The sequence below is a fragment of the Sycon ciliatum genome, chromosome 5 (genome assembly GCF_964019385.1).
Source record: "Sycon ciliatum chromosome 5, ocSycCili1.1, whole genome shotgun sequence".
NCBI classification, from domain to species: domain Eukaryota; kingdom Metazoa; phylum Porifera; class Calcarea; order Leucosolenida; family Sycettidae; genus Sycon; species Sycon ciliatum.
In genome coordinates, this window is record NC_088647.1 from 26,106,411 (window position 1) to 26,127,478 (window position 21,068).

Consider the following 21,068-nt stretch of genomic DNA (forward strand, 5'->3'; position numbering starts at 1 on the left):
GAGAAGTAGTTGATCGAAATATATAACCGACCTTGAGGTCGACTTTCAGGCGACAACCTGGCTGGAAACCTGAAGCGCAGAAAGGGTGAATTATCCGGCGGATACGGTGCGGAGTCCTCGGATCCGCGCGAGGAGCCGCGATCGCGATGCGTCACAAGATCGCATGTCTCCGGGGCCAGTGGATTCGTGAAACAGGCAGGGAAGAGCACGCATGGTCTGACTGCATGACATGTCGACACAAATCAGACTCAGTACGCGCGCGGTACACGGTGGTCAGAAGTGATTTTTTATGCGTGGTGGTTTACTTGTTCGCCTCATTTGAAGGTGTCGTGGGAGCTTCAGGCGAAAACACCTACAGCCACCATTCTGGTAGTCGCACTGCACGAGGAGGAGGCGAAGTCGATCGTGGAAATCGTGGCTATGGAGTGAAAAAATCAAAGAAGTGCAGTGTAGCTTGGACGAGATGAAAAATATGGTTGACGTTTTGCAGGTTGACGCACTTGCAGCTGCGCCCTGAGACACCAGCAGCGATGAAAACTAGAAGGTCAGGCCAAGAAACGACACAGTAGTTATCTATCTACCGTCTCTTGGTTGATTTTTAGTACAGGTGCTCCTTTGTACATATGCTTGAGTTTCGAAGTGAAGCGCACATTTTAATAAGTCGGACCAAGTAATACGGTGCTGCAGCTCGGGAACAGCATCCGTTGCTTGCACGGTTGCCAAGCAGTGGTGCTTTACACGCACTGCTTAAGGAGCGAAACATGCCATAGCAGCATGGCCACTCTTAGCACCATTCAGTGAAAATGAGGAATGAACATACAGCATGCGCCAGGTTTCCTTACGGCATTGCTGCATTTCTCTGTCGGCGAATGTAGATGAGCAGGAGGACCATACCCAGTACAATGATTGGCAGGGCAAGAAGTGCCAGCAGGCCAATATTGCTTTCACCGTCGTCAACTCCCTGGCCACCAACAGTCCCTTCCGGTTGGGTTCCTGCACCTGTGCCGAGCCCAAAGGATGTCGCAGCAGCGGTGCTGAGGCCAGTCTGAAGTACTGACGACACAGCCGTGCTATGAAGTACTGACGACACAGCCGTGCTATGAAGTACTGACGACACAGCCGTGCCAACTGTAGGGGACACGGCATGAAAAAGAAGAATAGTTCTAAGGGTGTGCTGTGCTATATCCATGACAATTGTACACAAGTTGATGGGCAGAACACAAGAGAAGCTGGTGTACAGCCGGTGTTCACATGAGCATGTCACATGATCACAGCAGGTCACATGATCACAGCATGTCACATGATCACAGCATGTCACATGATCACAGCATGTCACATGATCACAGCATTGCTACAGTCCATTCATCGGAAACTGGCCCGCTGGCTTTTGAAAGTCGGATTTGGGCCGAATTGAGGATCAAAAACCCACTTTAAATCTTAAAAATCTGGGTTTGGGATCTGCTTCTCCATACATTTTGCCATGGCATACCTGTCCTAATTTTGTGAAACCTGGCTGAATTTCTATTTCCCTGTTCTTGGACTTTTCTGGCCTCAAATGTGGCAAGGAGCAATTGCACAGGTCACACAATGCAGGATGTACTGTTGTTTTCACCATATATGTGAGAGAGGCACCAAAAAGTTAGGGTGCCAGTTTCGAATGAATGGACTGTAGGCAAGAACATAATAGCCTGTGTGTCATGGCTATCAGTTTTGAGCCTGTCCAGTTTAGGAAACTGACACAGAACCGGGACGGCAGTATACATGTATGTAATACCTGAGAATGCAACAAGATGAAGAGGATGAATAATTATTAATTCTTTATTTTACACATGCATTTTTCCGATTTCTCCTCCAGTGTATGATTTATTGCATTTTACCATTGTGTTCATTTTTGCCGGTAAAAGACGCCTGTCAAATTAATAATTATTCGTTGCAACTCAGAGTCTCACTCACACGGCTAGCCGAGCAGACTGTGATTTATTTATCCTACTTTACTTGTTGCAAGTAGCTCTGCCCTCGGGCATTCAGCACTCTTTCGGACAGCCTGGCACCTTTTTCTGTTCAAGTGCTACATGTACCTGAGAAAGCAGTCGGACTGGTGCTTGGTGGAGCGGAGCTGCAATGTCCATAGTCCGGCGAGCACAGCTCGTCTGCTTTACAAGTGCAGGTGCTGGCACAATCTATGCCAAACGTGCCCTGTGGGCAAACTGTGCAAAACAAGAAGGAGAGAAAACGAGGAGACGCAGACGGTAAAGTAATGCACCGCCCACTGTAATGTTTATGTTCGTAAAAATGGGACAGGGAGTTCATTGTCAATTTTGTCCGAGTCAACTGTCCGCCTAAAGGGGAAACGCGCCAGTGGATAGAATGGTGCATGGTACCTTTCACAGAAATGGCTCATCTGGACCAGGATTCAACTAAACCAAGCCACTAATATAATACACTGCATGTCTTTACACACAGTTGCTCGTCAAAACCAGTATAATCTTGATATCAGCCGCAGCTGAGCAAACAATGTCGCTTACACAGTTCTTGCTAATTTCTTGATGTCACTTTCGTACTGGTTTGGAAGACAAATGGTGCAAAAGGCTTGACCGGATTTACCAGTAGCTTTGTTTCGTTCGCGTGCTGATGTGTCTTCCAGTTCGGGCTGAAACGATCGTGGATTTTTACTATCGATTACTCTTTAGCTTAACGACCCATTAATCGGTTACAATCGTTAGCAAATAGTGTCAGAATTTTGTCCTAGAATTAATCTGTTTGCACAAGCTATGTCTTCATAATGCCAAAATTCTGCATTAGTGAAAGGGTAGCTCCGAAACATGGCAGTTTTGAAGTCAATTGAACCTCAGAACATGAACAATACCCCTGGCAACTGAATACTCATAGCAGTAACTGATTCAAACTTCACAAAAACGGGGCTTTCAACCACAGGCCTTAGCCTAAATCACTACATTCTCCACAGGCCTTAGCCTAAATCAGGGGAGTCTTCATGTACAGTCAACTTGGCATATAACCACACTCGGCGGCCGGGCATCAGAAAACTGTCCTTATTCGCGAAGTGTCGTTATACCCGAAGTCTCATTATATGTATTACAGTTGGATGGGACCGTGTGTTTGCTCTGGGCATGGAAATTCTGTCGTTATTCGCGAATTGTCGTTATATCCGCAGTCGTTATTAGCGAAGTTGACTGTATCTTAAAAAGATTTTAGATTTGGTGAAACTGACGATTTCTTATTGCATTACAGTACTTTCGGTAGCCGAAGAACGACCAGGCTAGGATTTCACCAAGCACAGCATACCGAAGAACGACCAGGCTAGGATTTCACCAAGCACAGCATACCGAAGAACGACCAGGCTAGAATTTCCCCCAGCACAGCATACCGAAGAACGACCAGGCTAGAATTTCCCCAAGCACAGCATGCCGAAGTATACACGGTGTCTCAACTGTGCATAGACCATAGTACCTGAAAATAGGAATGGCCAAGGCTATGAAGCTGACCCCCCAGTTCTTTGGCACTCAACAGCACTGTAGTATGGGTAGAGTGAGCAGTAGTATGGGTAGAGTGAGCAGTAGTATGGGTAGAGTGAGCAGTAGTATGGGTAGTGTGAGCAGTAGTATGGGTAGAGTGAGCAGTAGTATGGGTAGAGTGAGCAGTAGTATGGGTAGAGTGAGCAGTAGTATGGGTAGTGTGAGCAGTAGTATGGGTAGTGTGAGCAGTAGTATGGGTAGTGTGAGCAGTAGTATGGGTAGTGTGAGCAGTAGTATGGGTAGAGTGAGCAGTAGTATGGGTAGAGTGAGCAGTAGTATGGGTAGAGTGAGCAGTAGTATGGGTAGAGTGAGCAGTAGTATGGGTAGAGTGAGCAGTAGTATGGGTAGAGTGAGCAGTAGTATGGGTAGAGTGAGCAGTAGTATGGGTAGTGTGAGCAGTAGTATGGGTAGAGTGAGCAGTAGTATGGGTAGTATGAGCAAGTACAAGGACAAGTACAGTCGACTCCACTTATAACGCACTCGCATATAGCGAATTTCGTGATGTAACGAACTGCTGTTCATGTCCCTGTTTGAACCTGTACGAAATTGACCCTTTATAGCAAACAGCTTTCGTTTATGCCGAACCAAATCTTGTATGGTGGCATGTAAACCAAGTGCATTCATACTGTCATGGACCACTTGCCAGTCATGCCTTGCTGCTCGTATGGTGTGAGTGCATTTCTGTTATAACGAACTTTGGTTATAAAGAACTAATTCTCCTGCACAATGGTGTTCGTTATATCAGGAGTCGACTGTACAACTGTTTGTATACTGGATATTGATGTATATTGCATACTTCCGTATATGGTGCAACTAGCTTCTGCATCCCCTATGCACGCGCCTAGAGCTCCTGTATCCTTATGCGCTCGTACACACTTTCCTTTCGTGTTCATACACATAATTCTTTTGTCTTCGCGCACTGCTTTGGAATGTAGTTCTTTGTTTGTTGTCCTCCTTGCTAGCTGTGAATGAACTCTGTCTGACAGCACAGCTACGTCTTACGTGTCTGGCAAGTCGCTCCTCTCCAGCCCGGCGTGCACGAGCACACCTTGCCAGTGGCGATGTCGCACACACCATTGCCACTGCAGACACAGCGTGACCGGCAGGCCTCACCCCAAAACCCAGCCGGACAGCCTGGGCAGATTTGAAAACGTATGTGCACACATCCACGCACACACACACACACACACACACATCCACACCCACACACATACATAAATGCACACACATGCACACACACACACACACACACACACACACACACACACACACACACACACACATACACACACACACACACACACACACACACACACACACACACACACACACACACATACACACATATATAATATATATGTACACATACATGTAAACACACACACACACACATACACACACACACACATACAATACACATACACACGCACATGCACACACGCACATGCACACATACAAACACAGAGATACACACACAAACATACACGTAATGCACACGCACACACACCTTTTTGCAAAATTGCTATGCATAGACAGGCAGTTGCGGTGACACAAGACAAAGTTCTTTGTTAGTGCTACATCAGTGATCGACGCTGACCCATCAACATGTGTGTAGCAAGGTTACAACCATGGCTACATGTGTTCTTAGAGTTCAACCGCTGTGGTGCAGTTTTAGGTCTCCGACCAGTTGAACAGTACAAGCAACAAACAATTTGCAAAGGCAGGTTGCTAAGTTTTTCTTGGCAAAGCCAAAGAATGTGACCATTTCCACACTTATCGTTTTATCGATTCACGAGGTATATGTTCTGAAAAGTGGTACGGTCAATACCTTAGTGACTGTAGCATGTGTGATACCTCTGCCAATCACCCAGTTGGAAAAGCCGACTAAAAAAGGTGGAATAGTCAATCGCCATGGTGGAAATACCAAACACCACACCACGGTGGAACAGACTGGAATAGTCCATCACTCAAGTGGAATAGTTGTCAAACAAGGTGCATTAATAACCATTTAAAAAATTTCACGGTTCGCTAGAGGCCGAGTTTTCTGCATACATAGGTACGCCACCACCCTTCAAGGATCAAGGCGCAGATGCAGCTCCTAAAGCGGTGGGAGGTGAGTAGATCAGCTCCCCAGCAAGTGGTCAAAGACCGAAAAATCCCATTCACTGCATCCATGTTTTCCTCGTGCCAGGCTACGAGTTCCCAATTAGCATTAGCCTGAGTCAATCACCATGGTGGAATAGTCAAGAAACACGGTGGACTGATTACCGATCGCCGTGGTGGAAATACTTACTGATTTCACACTGAGACCCGGAGTAGCCTACGCCGCACTTGCAAGAGCCGTTCGTCGGGAAGCACTCGAATCCATTGAAGCACGTGCACGTCTTGGTGCACTCCACGCCATACTTTGGATGCGGACACTCTGCAAGCAGCATAACGTTAGCACGGACCAGCAAGTAGAGTCAGTACATGTCCATGCTCACCCCCCCCCCCCCCACCCCTGCGCCCGTCCGCCCTGTACCCTGTTCTCACACATGCACTAAACCTGTCAGCCTACTCCACCGGGACTGCAGAAAGTCAATGCCTGTTGAGATTACAAACGCCACAAGTGCTGATCATTGAACTTCCATGCGAAGTTCACCGCCAACAGATTCTGTCAGTTTGTAGGAAGAACCTGCGGCAGTAATCCATACCCTGCAGTTCTACCGATCTCAACCGATTCCTGAAAATTCAATAATATGACATTGTAAGAAGGTGAAACAATGTTGCAGCCTTGCCTGTACCATGGGGTGAACAGCAGCAGGGGGGGGGGGGGGGGTGAACAGCAGCAGGGGGGGGGGGGGTGAACAGCAGCAGGGGGGGGGGTTCCAATGCATACAGCTATAGATACTCGCTACAGTACTGTCAGGCACCAAAGAACGGATCGCCGAAGACCGAACAGCCTAGAAATTCACCAAGCGCAGCATACCAATATACACACGGTGACTCAACTGTGCATAGATTGTATGTAGTAAATAAGGGCGCTTTCGAATTGTCACTCTTTGACTTTTCGAGGAGTTTCGTTTTTCTGAAGAGGTGGCCGTATTGGCCTCTTCAGAACAACGAAACTCCTCGAAACTCCACAACCTCATCCTATGGGAGAGGTGGATTAGTGCCGAAGAGTTCGGAATAGCTACGTCACGTAATACGTGGAGATGGTCGATCTGATCGGACGTCATCATCGCCATGACAATTCCACTGAAAACTCTAAAATGACAGAAACCGTTCTGATGGGACTCTTCAACTAATCTCTTTTAAGAATTTGTTCGAACAGTTGATGAAAACAATTCGAACGCTCCCTAAGAATGGTCTGGGCTACAAGGCTAACCCCCACCCCAGTTCCTCTGCGACCAAAAGTGCTGTATTCCAGAAGGATGCACCCGGTTTTCTGAGAGTGGAGCAGGACTAGTTTGTTGCAACTCTTCAGTTTCATGTTCAGTGCAATCAATCATCAGGCACCAGACACTTGCTACCTTACATGTGACCATTGCACTGAAATGCATGCTGGTGAGGCTCAACTGTGCAGTCAACCCCTGGACAGCCGTGAACGCTACACTAGCCTTGCACTCACCCTGTTCGCAGAATGTGCCATTGTATCCGAGGATGGTAGAGCAGTTGCAGGCGCCGCTGATCGGATCACACCAGCTGTTGTGCTGGCAGGGGCAGTCGAGCTGGCAGTCAGCACCGTATTTATGCGACGGGCAGTTTGAACTGCATGTTGCACCTGCAGCAACAGGATGAAATAGATTTCAGTGCATGCTTTGAAGGACAGCTAGTACACTTATATGCAAATCAATGCAACTTACTTGAAACACTGTTTTAAATATCGGCAACACAAAGATTTTCTGCGAAGCCAAAATGATAACCTAAATTTTACATGAACCCTCTGAGCCAGTAGGCTGAAATGGTGTCAGCGCGTGAGCATCAGTCAAGGCGCAGTTTGCTTATGTGGAATGTACACCTCCAGTTAGCGGTGCGCTTAGGTACTGGTTAAGTGGCGTGGGTGTGAGCAGAACTTGCAATTTACATGTAGTTCATCAGTATTGCAGTACACGGCATTCAAGTGAGAGAGTGACTGTAGTCGAGTCAAAGAACTCGGGAGACGGTGGCAACCCAAAGGCAGATTGAGACACTGCCAGCCCATCCCAATCAGCTACAGCATAACGCAAAAGCTATCCATGAGCATGAGCTACCACAAGAAATTAATTATCGCACCAATACACTACATAGCTCACCAGCGAAGCCAGGCTTGCACTGACAACTCCCAGTGAATGGATCACAACCTATGGTGTTTGGCAGGTAGCAACCACAATCCAATAAACAGTTTGAGCCGTACTTGAACTTCTGCAAAACAAAATGGAAGAGAAGTTGACAGGACATGTCTTGGCATATTGTACTATATCATGAGCAGACCACACCAACTATGCAGCGAATACACTTGATACATCAGGGATGAATTTATCCTGTATCGTATCGCAGTTTGCGATGCAAAATCGATCTACTGCTACTCAAAAGTCACCGTGACTAGCAGGAAATTGCGATACATACAAGCTATTTATGCCTAGCCTGCACTGTCAAGTAACATGCATACAGTGCAGTGTATGTGGTACAACACTCTCAATCTGCAAGCACGTGTATGCTTCAGTCGTTTTTTGCAAATGGGCTTTCAGGCATCACTCTCAAGAAGGACAATGTGGTAAACACCCAACTTTCAAAGAAAAATGCTAATCAAAATCAAACTGAATGCTACACAATTGTGATTTCGTATAGCAGAAACTGCTATGCAAAATTTGACAGTAAATTCATCCCTGTACATGATGATGATAATGATTGTTAATGATTGACAATGATTGTTACGACAATATCAATATTATTTTTTTGATATTGTGATGATATCTTACTTTAGGATCACAGGCTTGTCTGCACCCGTAGCCATAGAAACCGGCAGGGCAGGCAGTGCCGCAAGTCGTGCCCATCCAGCCTGCTGTACAGTTGCAGGCACCAGTGGCCATGTCGCACGCCGCTCCGTTCTGACAGCTGCAAGGATGCGTGCAGTCCACTCCGTACATGCCTGGCGCGCATGTCGAGGCACAACTGAACATACACGAGAAGGGATCACCAACACCATGAATTAATTGGAAGGATACAACAAAAATGACTACTCGCACAAACCGATAACCAATTCTGAAGGCAGGGATTGTTTCGGGCAATGAGGCGTCTTTGATGAACCTAGCAGTAGTGAGCTAAATAGAATTAAACAGCGTGGCTCGGTGACAATATCTAGTGTAATTAAATAAACGGCAGCTAACATCACTTTGAGAACACAATGAGAACAATACCATGCAATATTATACAGGAATGTACTCAGATGTAGAGCCAAGTGCTAGAGCTGTTAGCCAGTTAGTTGTAGAACGTCAGTACCGTCGGTCAGTGCCATGCAATGTTATCGCATGAGCTGATTGTTTAGTAACTGGTGGTGTTAGTGGACATTATAGCATAACTTGTAGTTCCTTGGTCTTTTTTCTTTTCTATAAATTTATCCTTGGCTCTCGATCTTTGTATGAATTTTATACTGGTAGACCTTTTCACTCCGATGGCAATTTCTACCGGCGGATTACTGGACTAGTGAACATCCACAAATATTGGTAGTGTGCCGATGAAATTGTGTGTAATCTGGTGCTTTTTCTATCACTCGGCAGGGGCGTCGCACACGGTACGGTCACTACGGTATTGACCGTACCACTATTCGCCCCAAGTACCCCGTGAATCAATAAAATGCACTGATTTGGGCTCTAAATTTCCAAAATTCTCGGCTCAGCCCCCCCCCCCCACGAGTAAATTGTACTTCAGATGGCTGACCGCACCACATTAAAATACCTTCCGACGCCCCTGCTCTGTACTCACGGTGTACAGTGATAGCCCATAAATAATGGCAGTGTGTGTGTGTTAGTCATGCATTGTACATCGGGACTGCAGTGCTGATGTGTGCAGCATATTGCCAAGAGCATTACGCAATGCACTGTTACCATGACGGTAAGGATCAATATTTCAGCCCTGTGGTACAATGCATGAAGTGTGCCTATGAAACTGTGTGTTATCTTGTGCTGTTTTCTATTAGATTGAACCCAGTACATGTACTCCGTAATAGCCCCGTAAATAGTGGCATTCTGCCTATCAAATTGTCAGTGATTTCGGTCTTTTCTCTACCAGATGGAAGTGGGCACTCACAGTGGGCCTTGATAGCCTGGCGCACAGCTGCAGGCACCGGTGACTGGATGGCACGTTGCGCCGTTCTTGCACCGACACAGTCCGTTGCACTGGTCACCGTAGGACCCGTCCGGGCACGGATAGTTGCAGTCGCGACCGGCAAAACCAGTCTTGCACGTGCAAAGGCCAGTCAACGTATCGCACCTGTGCACAAAAAAAACACCAACAAGTGAATACCATGTCTGTTGCAATTACTATAATGTTCGTACCCCATGGTTCCTGCCTTTGTTTAGGACACAGTGCAGGACGAAATCTGAATGTGAGAACCCTGAAATATGTTGTACCCTGTGCTGGACAGCCTTGAACCAGGAAAGCATACGATACGGAGGGAAGCTGAATGACATCACGATGGCAATGGTAGCACAGTACGCTAAACTTGTAAGGCCTAGACCTAGAATGAAACTCCTAGCCATTGTCTGCTGACCATGTCATCAGGCAGTTTATTGGTGTTGCAAACCAGGGCTCTTGGGGACTCCTGCTAAAGGCACTAGGCCGATGCTTTGGCATTTGGATCCAAAGCACAGAACACGTTTCATGGAGTTCTGAAAGGTCAGTTGTGTAGCCCGGGTCAGAAATTCCATTATTCAAAGGATATACTGGTAACAAACCGGAGCAAAATCGAAGACTGCTGTGATTCCAAGCTTCATGGTTACGCGATCACCAGAAGACAATCATGCTCCACTTTCTTTCCCAGCACGTGAATGGCGCCATGCACGCTGTGCGTCAAGCATCAGCGCAGCAACAGTGCCCGCCTGAGACCTACACAGAAATCTATGCTACAACGAACCAACACTTACTTCGAAGTGCTACTTGGATCACACGTGCAGTTGGAGCAGCTGGTCGGGCTCGACTGATACTGCGGGTACGAGGTGGAGTTGCAGACTGTACAGAGAAACATTGAGTACACATACAACCGAGCTTGAATGCCCAGCTTGTTACAGCACGATATCATTATTGTACCATGCCCAGCTTGTTACAGCACGATATCATTATTGTACCATGCCCAGCTTGTTACAGCACGATATCATTATTGTACCATGCCCAGCTTGTTACAGCACGATGTCATTATTGTACCATGCCCAGCTTGTTACAGCACGATATCATTATTGTACCATGCCCAGCTTGTTACAGCACGATATCATTATTGTACTACTCAAATTCACAGGCATCATTACCTGCTCACTTGCCAGAGATCCCGAGCCGCCCGGGTGCTACTAAACGAAACGAAGTAGGGTTCTGAAGTCCCTTAGTGAAGTCTGACCGTACGGACAACAGGTGTGAGAGCCCTCCCATTCCAAGCAGCTCGACATCGTGAGGGTGGTGGGGACGGAGGGGGGGGGGGGGGGGGGGAGGGGGGCTCAATCCCTTCCCCTCATCGCCTTTGCCTGCTCAACCCAGGCATTCCCCTGTCGGATTGTGTGCACTTCGGTTCACTTGCCAAGAAAACCCGTGTATTTTTCAACGCCTCGAGCGTACTTGAGTCACTCAATCAGATTTCATTGAAAAGCATTGTGTGTAAGAAGACAATATTTGCTGCTAAGGACTTCAGACAACACCTAGCATGTTGTGTGTGTGTGTGTATGCACCCAGTCACTCACTTTGATTGCACGTTGGGCCGCTGTAGACGCCTGAACATGTGCAGGCGCCTGTAACCGGGTCACACGTGCCTCCGTTGGCACACGGACACACCCAGGCACACTGGAAACCATACGTACCCGCTGGGCACGGTTTATCGCACCGCGCCCCTGTGTGTTTCGTAGGGTGATATGGACACATAGAGAGACAGAGACAGAGAGAGAGAGAGAGATAGAGAGAAAGAGACGCAAAATAAATGCGAGAGACAACGCACACCGGGTCTTGCATTGCGCAATTGTCGCCTGCACCTTGGCACCAGCAGGCGTGCTGATCCATCCACAGCAACGAATCATAGTAGCAGCTTGGACACTACAGTGTGTGTCAAAGCCAAGACCTCAAGATTCTTTCACATAATTTATATTTCAAGTTGACATTTAAAGTGCGGGTAGAGGTGCAAGGTAAATGGTGTAAGCGCGGTGACATGTTCTTTCTGAATGCATAGATGGGTTGCGTAAGCATATCGTAACCCAGACCATAGATTTCTAAACAATTACGTACCAAACACTCCATCTTGATCATTTCATGCAGAAATTAATCACCGATTTTATGTGGCAGAGGGAGAGGGAGAGAGAGAGAGAGAGAGAGAGAGAGAGAGAGAGAGAGGGGGGGAGAGAGAGGGGGAGAGAGAGAGGGAGAGAGAGAGAGAGAGTACAGGTTTCCGGCTTTACCTGTGAAGCCAATTGTGCATGTGCAGGATCCATCGCCCGAGCTGCAGTTGCCGTTGCCACAGCCACAGACCCCAGCACAACCAGGGCCAAAGTTACCGGCCGGACACGGCTGATTACAGGCTGCGCCCATGAAGCCAGCATTACATCTACAAGGTTACAAGACCAAGACAGGCAAGATTGTATGCCGCTCAGCACTCGACTACACCATTGTGAGTCATTGCAACACGTGTACTTGGCCTGAGGAATAGAGTGAAAGGTAATTTTTACTCGTAGTAAATGATTATCGGTAATTTGCGGTGCAAATACGTGAAATCCACTTGACAATGGTTGATGTAACAATGTTGAAATTGTGACATATTATGTCACTATTGCAACTACCGCAATGCTAAGTCTCATAATAACAACCCCTCTGCCCCACTTGCCCCCCCCCCCCCCGCCCCACCCGACACCCTTTCTCCAACGCATTGTGTCTGTCTTTCTCACTCCTTCCTTCTCTCATGGTCTCTGTCTGTGTATTTTATTTCTCGCTGTCTTTGTCTCTTTTCACCTCTCTGTCTTCTGTTCTCTGTTTGTCTCTGTCTGTCTCTCTCTCTCTGTATCTCTCTCTGTAGCTGTCTATATCGCTCTGTTTCTCTCTGCCTCTCTCTCTGTCATTCTCTGCCTCTCTCTGCCTCTCTCTGTCCCTCTGCCTCTGTCTGTCTCTGTCTGTCTGTCTGTCTGTCTCTGTCTGTCTCTCTCTGTGTCTCACACGCGCACACACAGACACCTACATACATACATACATGCATACACACATACACACACACACACGCACACACACACGCACGCACACACACACATACACACACGCGCGCATACACATACACGCCCTCGCATTATTATCCCCCCCCCCTCCACACACACACACACACACACACATTCACAATCTCAACGACGTCATAGTACTTCACCTGCAAACCGGAGTTGATCCAGATCCATCACAAATCCCGTTACTGCAGGCTGGTGAGCACTTGCCAATAGTGCAGTGGCAAGTGCCTGCAGAGGTCACAAGGCATAATTGATCGCACATACTGCCCTTCCAGCAGTCTTTGCAGGTGCAGCTACCGTCAACATGTGAGCAGGATTTCGTGTTGGCGTCCATGCACTTGCACGTTTGTGAGCAGCCAATTCCAAACGTATTAGCAGGGCATGTCTTACTGCAGCTGTTGAAAGGTGTAGAGGACAGCACAGCATGCAAGCAAAAGACAACAGAGGTCTCAACAAGGTGCAGAACAATAGCACTTCAACGGTTTGTGGCCTTGCGTACCGTAGTGTGATGCACATATAGGCACATGCGCTTACGAGTGAGTTTTTGCGTTATTTGCTATTTTTTGCGGGTCGTTTTGCCTCGCATACAGGCGCACACGCTTGAGTTGCTAGTGTACCTTGCATAGTTATGGATTATTTTTACATGTGGTGCAATACTGCAATGCACATTGAACTATGTGAACATGGTGTTTTGTGGTGTCTGTGTGTCGCGGGATGGACTGCATTCGGGTTCACTTATATTTATAAGCCCGTGCGCTTATTTGTGAGGGTGTGCTTATGCCCGGGTATAGGCACATGTGCTTATACCCGGGTATAGGCACATGCGCTTATGCCCGGGTATAGGCACATGCGCTTATGCCCGGGTATAGGCACATGTGCTTATACCCGGGTATAGGCACATGTGCTTATGCCCGGGTATAGGCACATGCGCTTATGCCCGGGTATAGGCACATGCGCTTATGCCCGGGTATAGGCACATGCGCTTATGCCCGGGTATAGGCACATGTGCTTATGCCCGGGTATAGGCACATGTGCTTATGCCCGGGTATAGGCACATGCGCTTATGCCCGAGTATAGGCACATGCGCTTATGCCCGAGTATAGGCACATGTGCTTATGCCCGGGTATAGGCACATGTGCTTATATGCGCGTCACTACGATATGTGTAGCCTTGATGGTCGCACTACCAGTATGTGTACTATGCCGTCTCAATGGAGCGCACATCGTATACGGACTTCGGAGTAAGCATCCAACAGTGCTGGAACTACAGGGCCACTTTTGTTGGCGTTATTATTGGTGTCGTCGTTGTTGTTGTTGTCGTCGTCGTCGTTGTCGTCGTCGTCGTCGCTGCTGTTGCTGTTGCTGTTGCTGTTGCTGTTGCTGTTGCTGTTGCTGTTGTTGTTGTTGTTGTTGTTGTTGTTGTTGTTGTTGTTGTTGTTGTTGTTGTTGTTTGAAATCTTTATTTTTGAAATCTTTTATTCTCACGATGGCCTGTGGCCAATAAGAGAAGTTGTTGTTGTTGTTGTTGTTGTTGTTGTTGTTGTTGTTGTTGTTGTTGTTGTCTTAGTTGTTGTTGCTCCTGTTACTGCTGTTCTTGTTGTTGATGCTTTTTGGCATCCCGTACAATGTAGGCGACCGCCCGTTCGGTTGTAAAATGGGTGTATGTGGTGGCAAAGGGTTGCAAGAAAGGGATAGAAGAGGGTCAGCATCATGAGCTCATGCCAATTATAACTAGACAGACAGACAGACAGACAGAGTGGTGATGCTCCAAGGGACATGAGCATTGGCACTGTACAGCCAACAGTGCAGTAGTCTGCGCCAGAGCATCATGCGCGGCTATACCCTCCCTATTCGTCCAAGCATGTGGACCACACACAGTGCACTCGATAGCAAGGCCAGACTGTAGCACAAGCTTTGTGTTATGAGCCTGCAATAGTGTATTCAAAGCCACATTCGCTATACCTCGACAAACAAGGTGCTACGTGAAAACCTGCCCAAACCGGACGTCTTTGGCGAGGCGGAAACCGTCCTGATGTGGCAGGATTTCGCGAGATCCAGGGATGCAAGTTCAATCCACAGCACTAGTGCTGCATGGAGATTTGACCGGACAGTACATGATTCCGCTGGGTACAGGGTCCAGCAAGCACACATTCAACTACAGTCAAACCTCGTTAGGACGAACTTCAAGGGACTGAACACATTTGTTTGTCTTATCGGGAGTTCTTCTTATCCAGGTCTGACAAAAAATCGATATGCATATCAGATGGATTGTATTTACGTGAAGGTGCATGCTGTGGTACATGGGAAGCATGTTATTCTTAGCATAAGCCAGAAACAGGTAAGTACAATGACAAAGTGCAATGAATCACGACTGTGTCGAAAGTTCGTACAACGCACTGATTATTTTGTTAAAAACACGCTTGAAAACAATTTGCACTGTACGTACAATATGACCTCGACTATTGAAAAAAAGAAGAAAAAAGGCAGCCAGCGCATGCGCACGCTCGTGGACCGAAAGTTCGTACTACATGTACATGACCACACTGACTTTATTCAAATCACACTTGAAAATAGTTCGTCTTCGCGAAAGTTCGCTGTACAGAAGTTCGTCGTAAACGAATAATTTTGACTTGAATTGATGCCTGGCCAACCATAGGATTGGCCTTAGTTAGTACTAATGGAAAGTTCGCCTTATCAGTGTTCGTCCTAACGAGGTTTGACTGTATACTTACTCTGTGGATGTATAGCCCGCTGTGCAGGCGCACCCGCCTGTGATCGGGTCGCACAGCCCTCCGTTCATGCAGCTACAGAAACGCGCGCAGTCCTGCCCGTAGGTCCCCGCAGAACAGGGCAAGTTGCAGGCATCACCCTGTTGACAGGCGGGGACACAGCGGTGGGTAAAAAACACGCGCAAGGCAAACAGACACGTTCATGAGTTGAGGAACTGCTAGCTAAGAAAACAGAGGGGAAACGATTACGCACTGATCAAGGTGGGGCACTCTGCTTGAATGCACTGATCAAGGTGGGGCACTCTGCTTGAACGCACTGATCAAGGTGGGGCACTCTGCTTGAATGCACTGATCAAGGTGGGGCACTCTGCTTGAATGCACTGATCAAGGTGGGGCACTCTGCTTGAATGCACTGAGTATCATGTAGTCGTATTAGCGTCACACAGACATCATTGCTGTCATTGCAAATGAGTGTGTTAGACTCATATTCGAGTGTTTAGTACACTTCAGCCATTGAAATAATATGATAATACAGATCCGCATGGAGGATGGATCAAGAACCACCTTTCCCCTGCCTTGGAACGTCACCACCTCACGATCAGGCGGTGCCAGATGCAGCTCCTACAGTCCATTCAGAAAAAGATGATATCCTAGCTTTTGGCCATAAACAGGTCAAATTTGGAGTTTTCGTCACAATTTTTCGGCAATCCCCATGGAATGCTCTTCCAATTGTGTTTTTGAAGTCTATTTCTCCAAAGAGCAAGCCATAACAAGAATAGGATTTCGGCCAGGTTTTGCCGCCAAAGCACTGAATTGGGGAAAAACCATGAAAATCCAGGCCGTTCACTCCACTTGCATAACAGTACTTGGTCCGCGTCAGCAATATTGTCGCTTATCTTTTGACAATTTGAACTTAGACTTTGGACATGAACGCGTGCACTTGAAGTGATAAAACTTGGTAGGATGGACGGTAAGGTATAGAATGACAACTAGCTATGAGGAATTTATTGTCCAAGGAAGGGTTCCTACTTTTTTGGTCCTCCTCGTCGCTGCTCTCGGCGATGGTGAAAATGTTTGCTCCGGATCGACTCTCTTGCTTTTGCAAGCTCATCTCTCTTCCTCTCCGGTGCCTGGCAATTTTCTAAAGAGATGTCGATCGTGACGGTCGCCTTCTCTATGACTTCGCGTGGGCAGCACGACAGCCTTTGTGGTTCAAATCAGACGCTGTTCTTTGCAAGATTTTATTTTGAACGACGACGACGACCCGTACAGTACAGGGCCGGCGCCACTGGTACGGCCGGTACGGCTATGGCCGTACCAAAAAAAAAAAAAAAAAAAAAAAAAAAACTTCCCAAAAAGTCGGTCCACATGGCCATATGGAACGTCCAAAACCGGGGAGAAAAAGTTTCGATGTATGATTTTGTACAGGGAATTGCCCAGAGCTGCAGGATTCGCCGTCTAAATTCCAAAATTTTTCAGGGGGAGGACCCCCAGACCCCCCCCCCCCCTTCAACATGGCCCTTCGGCCGCACCACTCCGCGGAAGCGGCCTCCGGCCCTGCAGTACTTGCAAATCAAATGCAAATCTCCACGACGCGCTGGATACTCCGAGCATTGAGCTGGAGGTAAGGGAGCTGCGATCTCAGCTTGAGCGATCACTGAGGTGAGCGATCTCGGCCGTTCAGCAAAATGGAGCTGATTCCGAGTAGCCAATTACTTTCTTGTGGCTTGCGCTGCTCTTACCTGCACAGCGTAACAAGATAATCTATTTTGATGAGGCGCTGTATCAATCAGAATCACCCACCCGTCGCTCTCGAAATCCACTCGAAATCCACTCGAAATCCACTCTAGACCTTTCAGGTACTAGTAACCAAACTTGCTAACCAAAATTGGGATGAAATGGGCTGCCAAGTGAGCATTGGCGACATATAAACAAAGCTGAAAAATAAGCGACAATATCGCTGACGCGGACCAAGTACATTTGCGGTTCGAACCCCAGTTGAGGTGCCTTTTAGGACCATTTTTCAAGTTTCGAATCTGGAGGCACTGCACAGTGCACCACAAAATCGCCAAATACGGGAGCTCTCCAGAGCCAGTGCTCATCTTTTTTCTGAATGGACTGTAAGCGGAGGTGGGGGGGGGGGGGGGGTAGATCATATCCGCCAACCAGAGGATCTGAGGGCATTCTCCCACTCGCTGCATCCATGTTACCCTTGTGTCAGTCCGCAAGTTCCATTTCACTATGGGTTGCAGTACGGTTGGAAGAATCCACCCGCTTTCATGCAGGACTTAAACCGGGCACCTTTCGTTTCTCAAACATGGTCTTTGATCAACATACTGTGCCTGCTTGCATGACTCTTGCAACTTTCTTTTCAAATCTAGCCACTCTGATTCTTATTTTATAAATTGTTTATTTAACTCAATTTCATAGGATACGCAAGAATTAATGATATGGGGAGCGACCCCAGAGATGAGGGCGATACCCGGCCATGTGGTTCACTCGGATGCAAAACAGCAGTGTGAGCGGATGCGACTTATCAGGTTCTGTTCCCTGCGGTTCACTAGCTGGCCGGCGGAAAACCTGTCGGAGCAGAGCTACGCAGTACGGTACAAGACAGTGCCGTTATCCGGCTCCCTGTCTTGATAAACCAATGGTTTTTCTGAGACAAACACATGCTTCTAGGCTAAATGGTCTTCTGGGCTCACCCGCCATCCAGGCTTGCAGAAGCACTTGCCAGTCACACCGTCGCAGACCGCGCCGTTCTGGCACGCACATTTCTGCAAGCAGTTGTGCCCGTAGAAGCCGGGGGTGCATTTCTGGGCGCACCTGAAACAGCCAAAGAAGAATAACTGCCCAGTCAACAGATCTGCAGTTTATAGTGACATGTTCTTCCCATCTGCAGCCTGCCACATGATAGTGGAAATCTCCCCGAAAACCTCGGGGTTTGAGTAGAAAAATGTCTTGAGAATCGAATTGCCACAAATTCTAATCAAAAAGTCAAAGAATCATGGAAATTTTAACTCAGATACTGAGCCAATAAGAAATGTACAATAGAGGTCAGGAAAACCACATGGGAATGAGTTACGAAGCAACTATTCACAACTGTAGCAAGATTATTATCTTGTTACAGTTGCTTGGTTGCTTCATAACTCATTCCCATGTGGTTTTCCTCTATAACTCAAGGCCCGGAAAATTGTAAAATTAAATTGAAAACTTACGTAACTCCCAGATACCCTGGTCTGCATGTGCATGCACATGACCTGTAGTCACACGTTCCGAAATTGCCGCACGAACAGGCCGAGCCGCACGCCAGTCCACAACTGGGTAGCTGGCAGGGGTTCTCGCACCTTGCACCCTGGTACCTGGCAGAGACAAGCACAGCAGAGGGAGACCAATGGGACAAGCTAAGGAGCCGGCATGGCTAGTGAGTGGGACTTCTAGGGGCATACACTCATATCTCCAGTCTCATCCGGACCTCCAAGATACGGACGGGTACCTCGGTCTACCGGGCACCCTGTGGGTGAGTTTAGTGGAAATATAACTACTCTTCTGCCATTTTTGGTGGAAATGGTGATGTCACACGCCAGATCTGTGGCCCGTCCCGTTCAGAACATTTGTGATTCAGAGTTACGAATATGTCCAAGTTGTGGGCACAGTGCCCGGTCCCGGACCGCCTGGATAAGGGGGATATGAGTGTAGTATCAAACATCTGGGAAGGCCCAGTTGGCCAGACATAGGTGTGATACATAACGTTACTATGGGTTAGGTGGTCCATGCCAGGCTGACATCACCACTAACACTTCCCTTCCACCGATAAAGAAAGCACTTCAAGGTGGGCCGAGCAAGTTTGGATATTGCCATTACTGGCCACGGCCATGTGTTGTTCCTGAAGATGGTGTCCTCTCTGAAATAGAACAGTAATCAACCTAACTTCTACTAATGAAATATTTTCAAGACAAGTTCAGATACACCCTAAAGCTTCCGATGATGCAGTAAGGGTACAGGTCTTGATTTGGGAATATCTCCACTTTCCAATAAAGACCTGATCTCTTTTCTAAAAACAGCCAATATCATACAGAGATTCACCGGAATAATAAAATACGGTTTACAAAGCCCCAGGAGTCCTCACCACTTTTGAGAGGACTGCATCATGCCATTGCGCGGCACGAAACCTCTTACTCGGTCAATGACCTTGAAAAGTTATTGCATGATAATTATGGTAAGTAAGAATAGGATGAATATACTGTTGCGGACGCTGAAATCCGTTCATAAGTCAAGCGACCACGGGGCGCTGGCCTCGCAGCGGCCGTGCGCACCGCTGGTCCGTGTTTACAGTGTGTGTATGTATGTGAACTACAGTGCGAGTACATGCTAGGCAAGTAAGGCAAGCTGGCCCCGGTCATTCCACCGGATTTCAGTGTCCATAACAGTATGTTGTAACTCAACTTTCTTCACCTGCTCCCAGTCCTGTGCCATCTCCACACTTATACAATGGACGATGATAACCACATTAATTTTAGAAGACTGCTTATTGACACGACGAAGAAACACAACTAGACATGACAAACTCGAAACGAAGACTGTTTTTCACACCACAGCAACACACCCATGTACCAACACGACGTACACACGACGTACACACGACGAACACACGACGTACACACGACGCACACTTCTCTTATCCAGGTTATCTAATATTATTCTCAAATCTTTTCTCCTTTTCCACCGTCATCATAACATTGGGCATGATTGCCCGTTTGACTTGCGATGTAAAATAAAAACAAATACAAAAATACACAAAATAACGTACTACAACAAGTATGTCCGTGACCGACTCGAGAACAATTCATGTGGGCATAATGAATATCCATCCAGATTTACTCATCACAGTTTTCTGATGTTTCATTAGTGTGTGAAACTCGGAGCTAAACACTTTTTCATCCTCTTATTCTTGTTGGAACTAGCTCTGCCTTTTGGCATTAAACACTCTATTGCACAGCCTGGAACCTCTCTGTTTTGAGCGTAATGATTACGTGGACGGCTTACCCGGGCTTGCAAGTGCACTGCATTGCGGTGGAGAACTTGGCACACGTACCACCGTTGCGGCAGCCGCAGATCTGGCAGCCCACGCCGTACGTACCATCCGGGCACACTGCATCACACACCGACGAGAAAACAAGAGTAAATTCAAAACATGCACTGAAACAACTCCGACTGGAGTCTAGGTCATGTATTTTATTGATTTATTCTATCTCACTCAACGCGTGGTCCTGGACCAACTGGCACACAAAGTGCGAGAGAGGGCCCGGGTACAGACCATCCATTAAAAACTGAAACCGGCCTAAAGTTTTGTGTCTTTCCCCACGTAATTGTAGGTTCACTAGATGAAAC

General features: G+C 47.4%; 1 protein-coding gene across 1 annotated transcript in view; it reads right to left on the minus strand.

The window, feature by feature from the left end:
- LOC135818185 (multiple epidermal growth factor-like domains protein 10) overlaps positions 1 to 21,068 on the minus strand; it is a 34,315-nt gene that overhangs the window by 3,913 nt on the left and 9,334 nt on the right. Inside the window, exons 6-21 of the mRNA XM_065331533.1 lie at positions 20,724 to 20,829; positions 18,896 to 19,039; positions 18,383 to 18,503; positions 15,681 to 15,817; positions 13,093 to 13,344; positions 12,143 to 12,288; positions 11,438 to 11,584; positions 10,637 to 10,721; positions 9,801 to 9,983; positions 8,474 to 8,666; positions 7,808 to 7,916; positions 7,144 to 7,296; positions 5,827 to 5,955; positions 4,536 to 4,667; positions 2,079 to 2,207; positions 843 to 1,128 (exon numbers count right to left, since the gene is read on the minus strand). Coding sequence (XP_065187605.1) covers positions 843 to 1,128; positions 2,079 to 2,207; positions 4,536 to 4,667; positions 5,827 to 5,955; positions 7,144 to 7,296; positions 7,808 to 7,916; positions 8,474 to 8,666; positions 9,801 to 9,983; positions 10,637 to 10,721; positions 11,438 to 11,584; positions 12,143 to 12,288; positions 13,093 to 13,344; positions 15,681 to 15,817; positions 18,383 to 18,503; positions 18,896 to 19,039; positions 20,724 to 20,829 — 2,452 coding nt within the window. The remainder of the gene's footprint in view (positions 1 to 842; positions 1,129 to 2,078; positions 2,208 to 4,535; positions 4,668 to 5,826; positions 5,956 to 7,143; positions 7,297 to 7,807; positions 7,917 to 8,473; positions 8,667 to 9,800; positions 9,984 to 10,636; positions 10,722 to 11,437; positions 11,585 to 12,142; positions 12,289 to 13,092; positions 13,345 to 15,680; positions 15,818 to 18,382; positions 18,504 to 18,895; positions 19,040 to 20,723; positions 20,830 to 21,068) is intronic.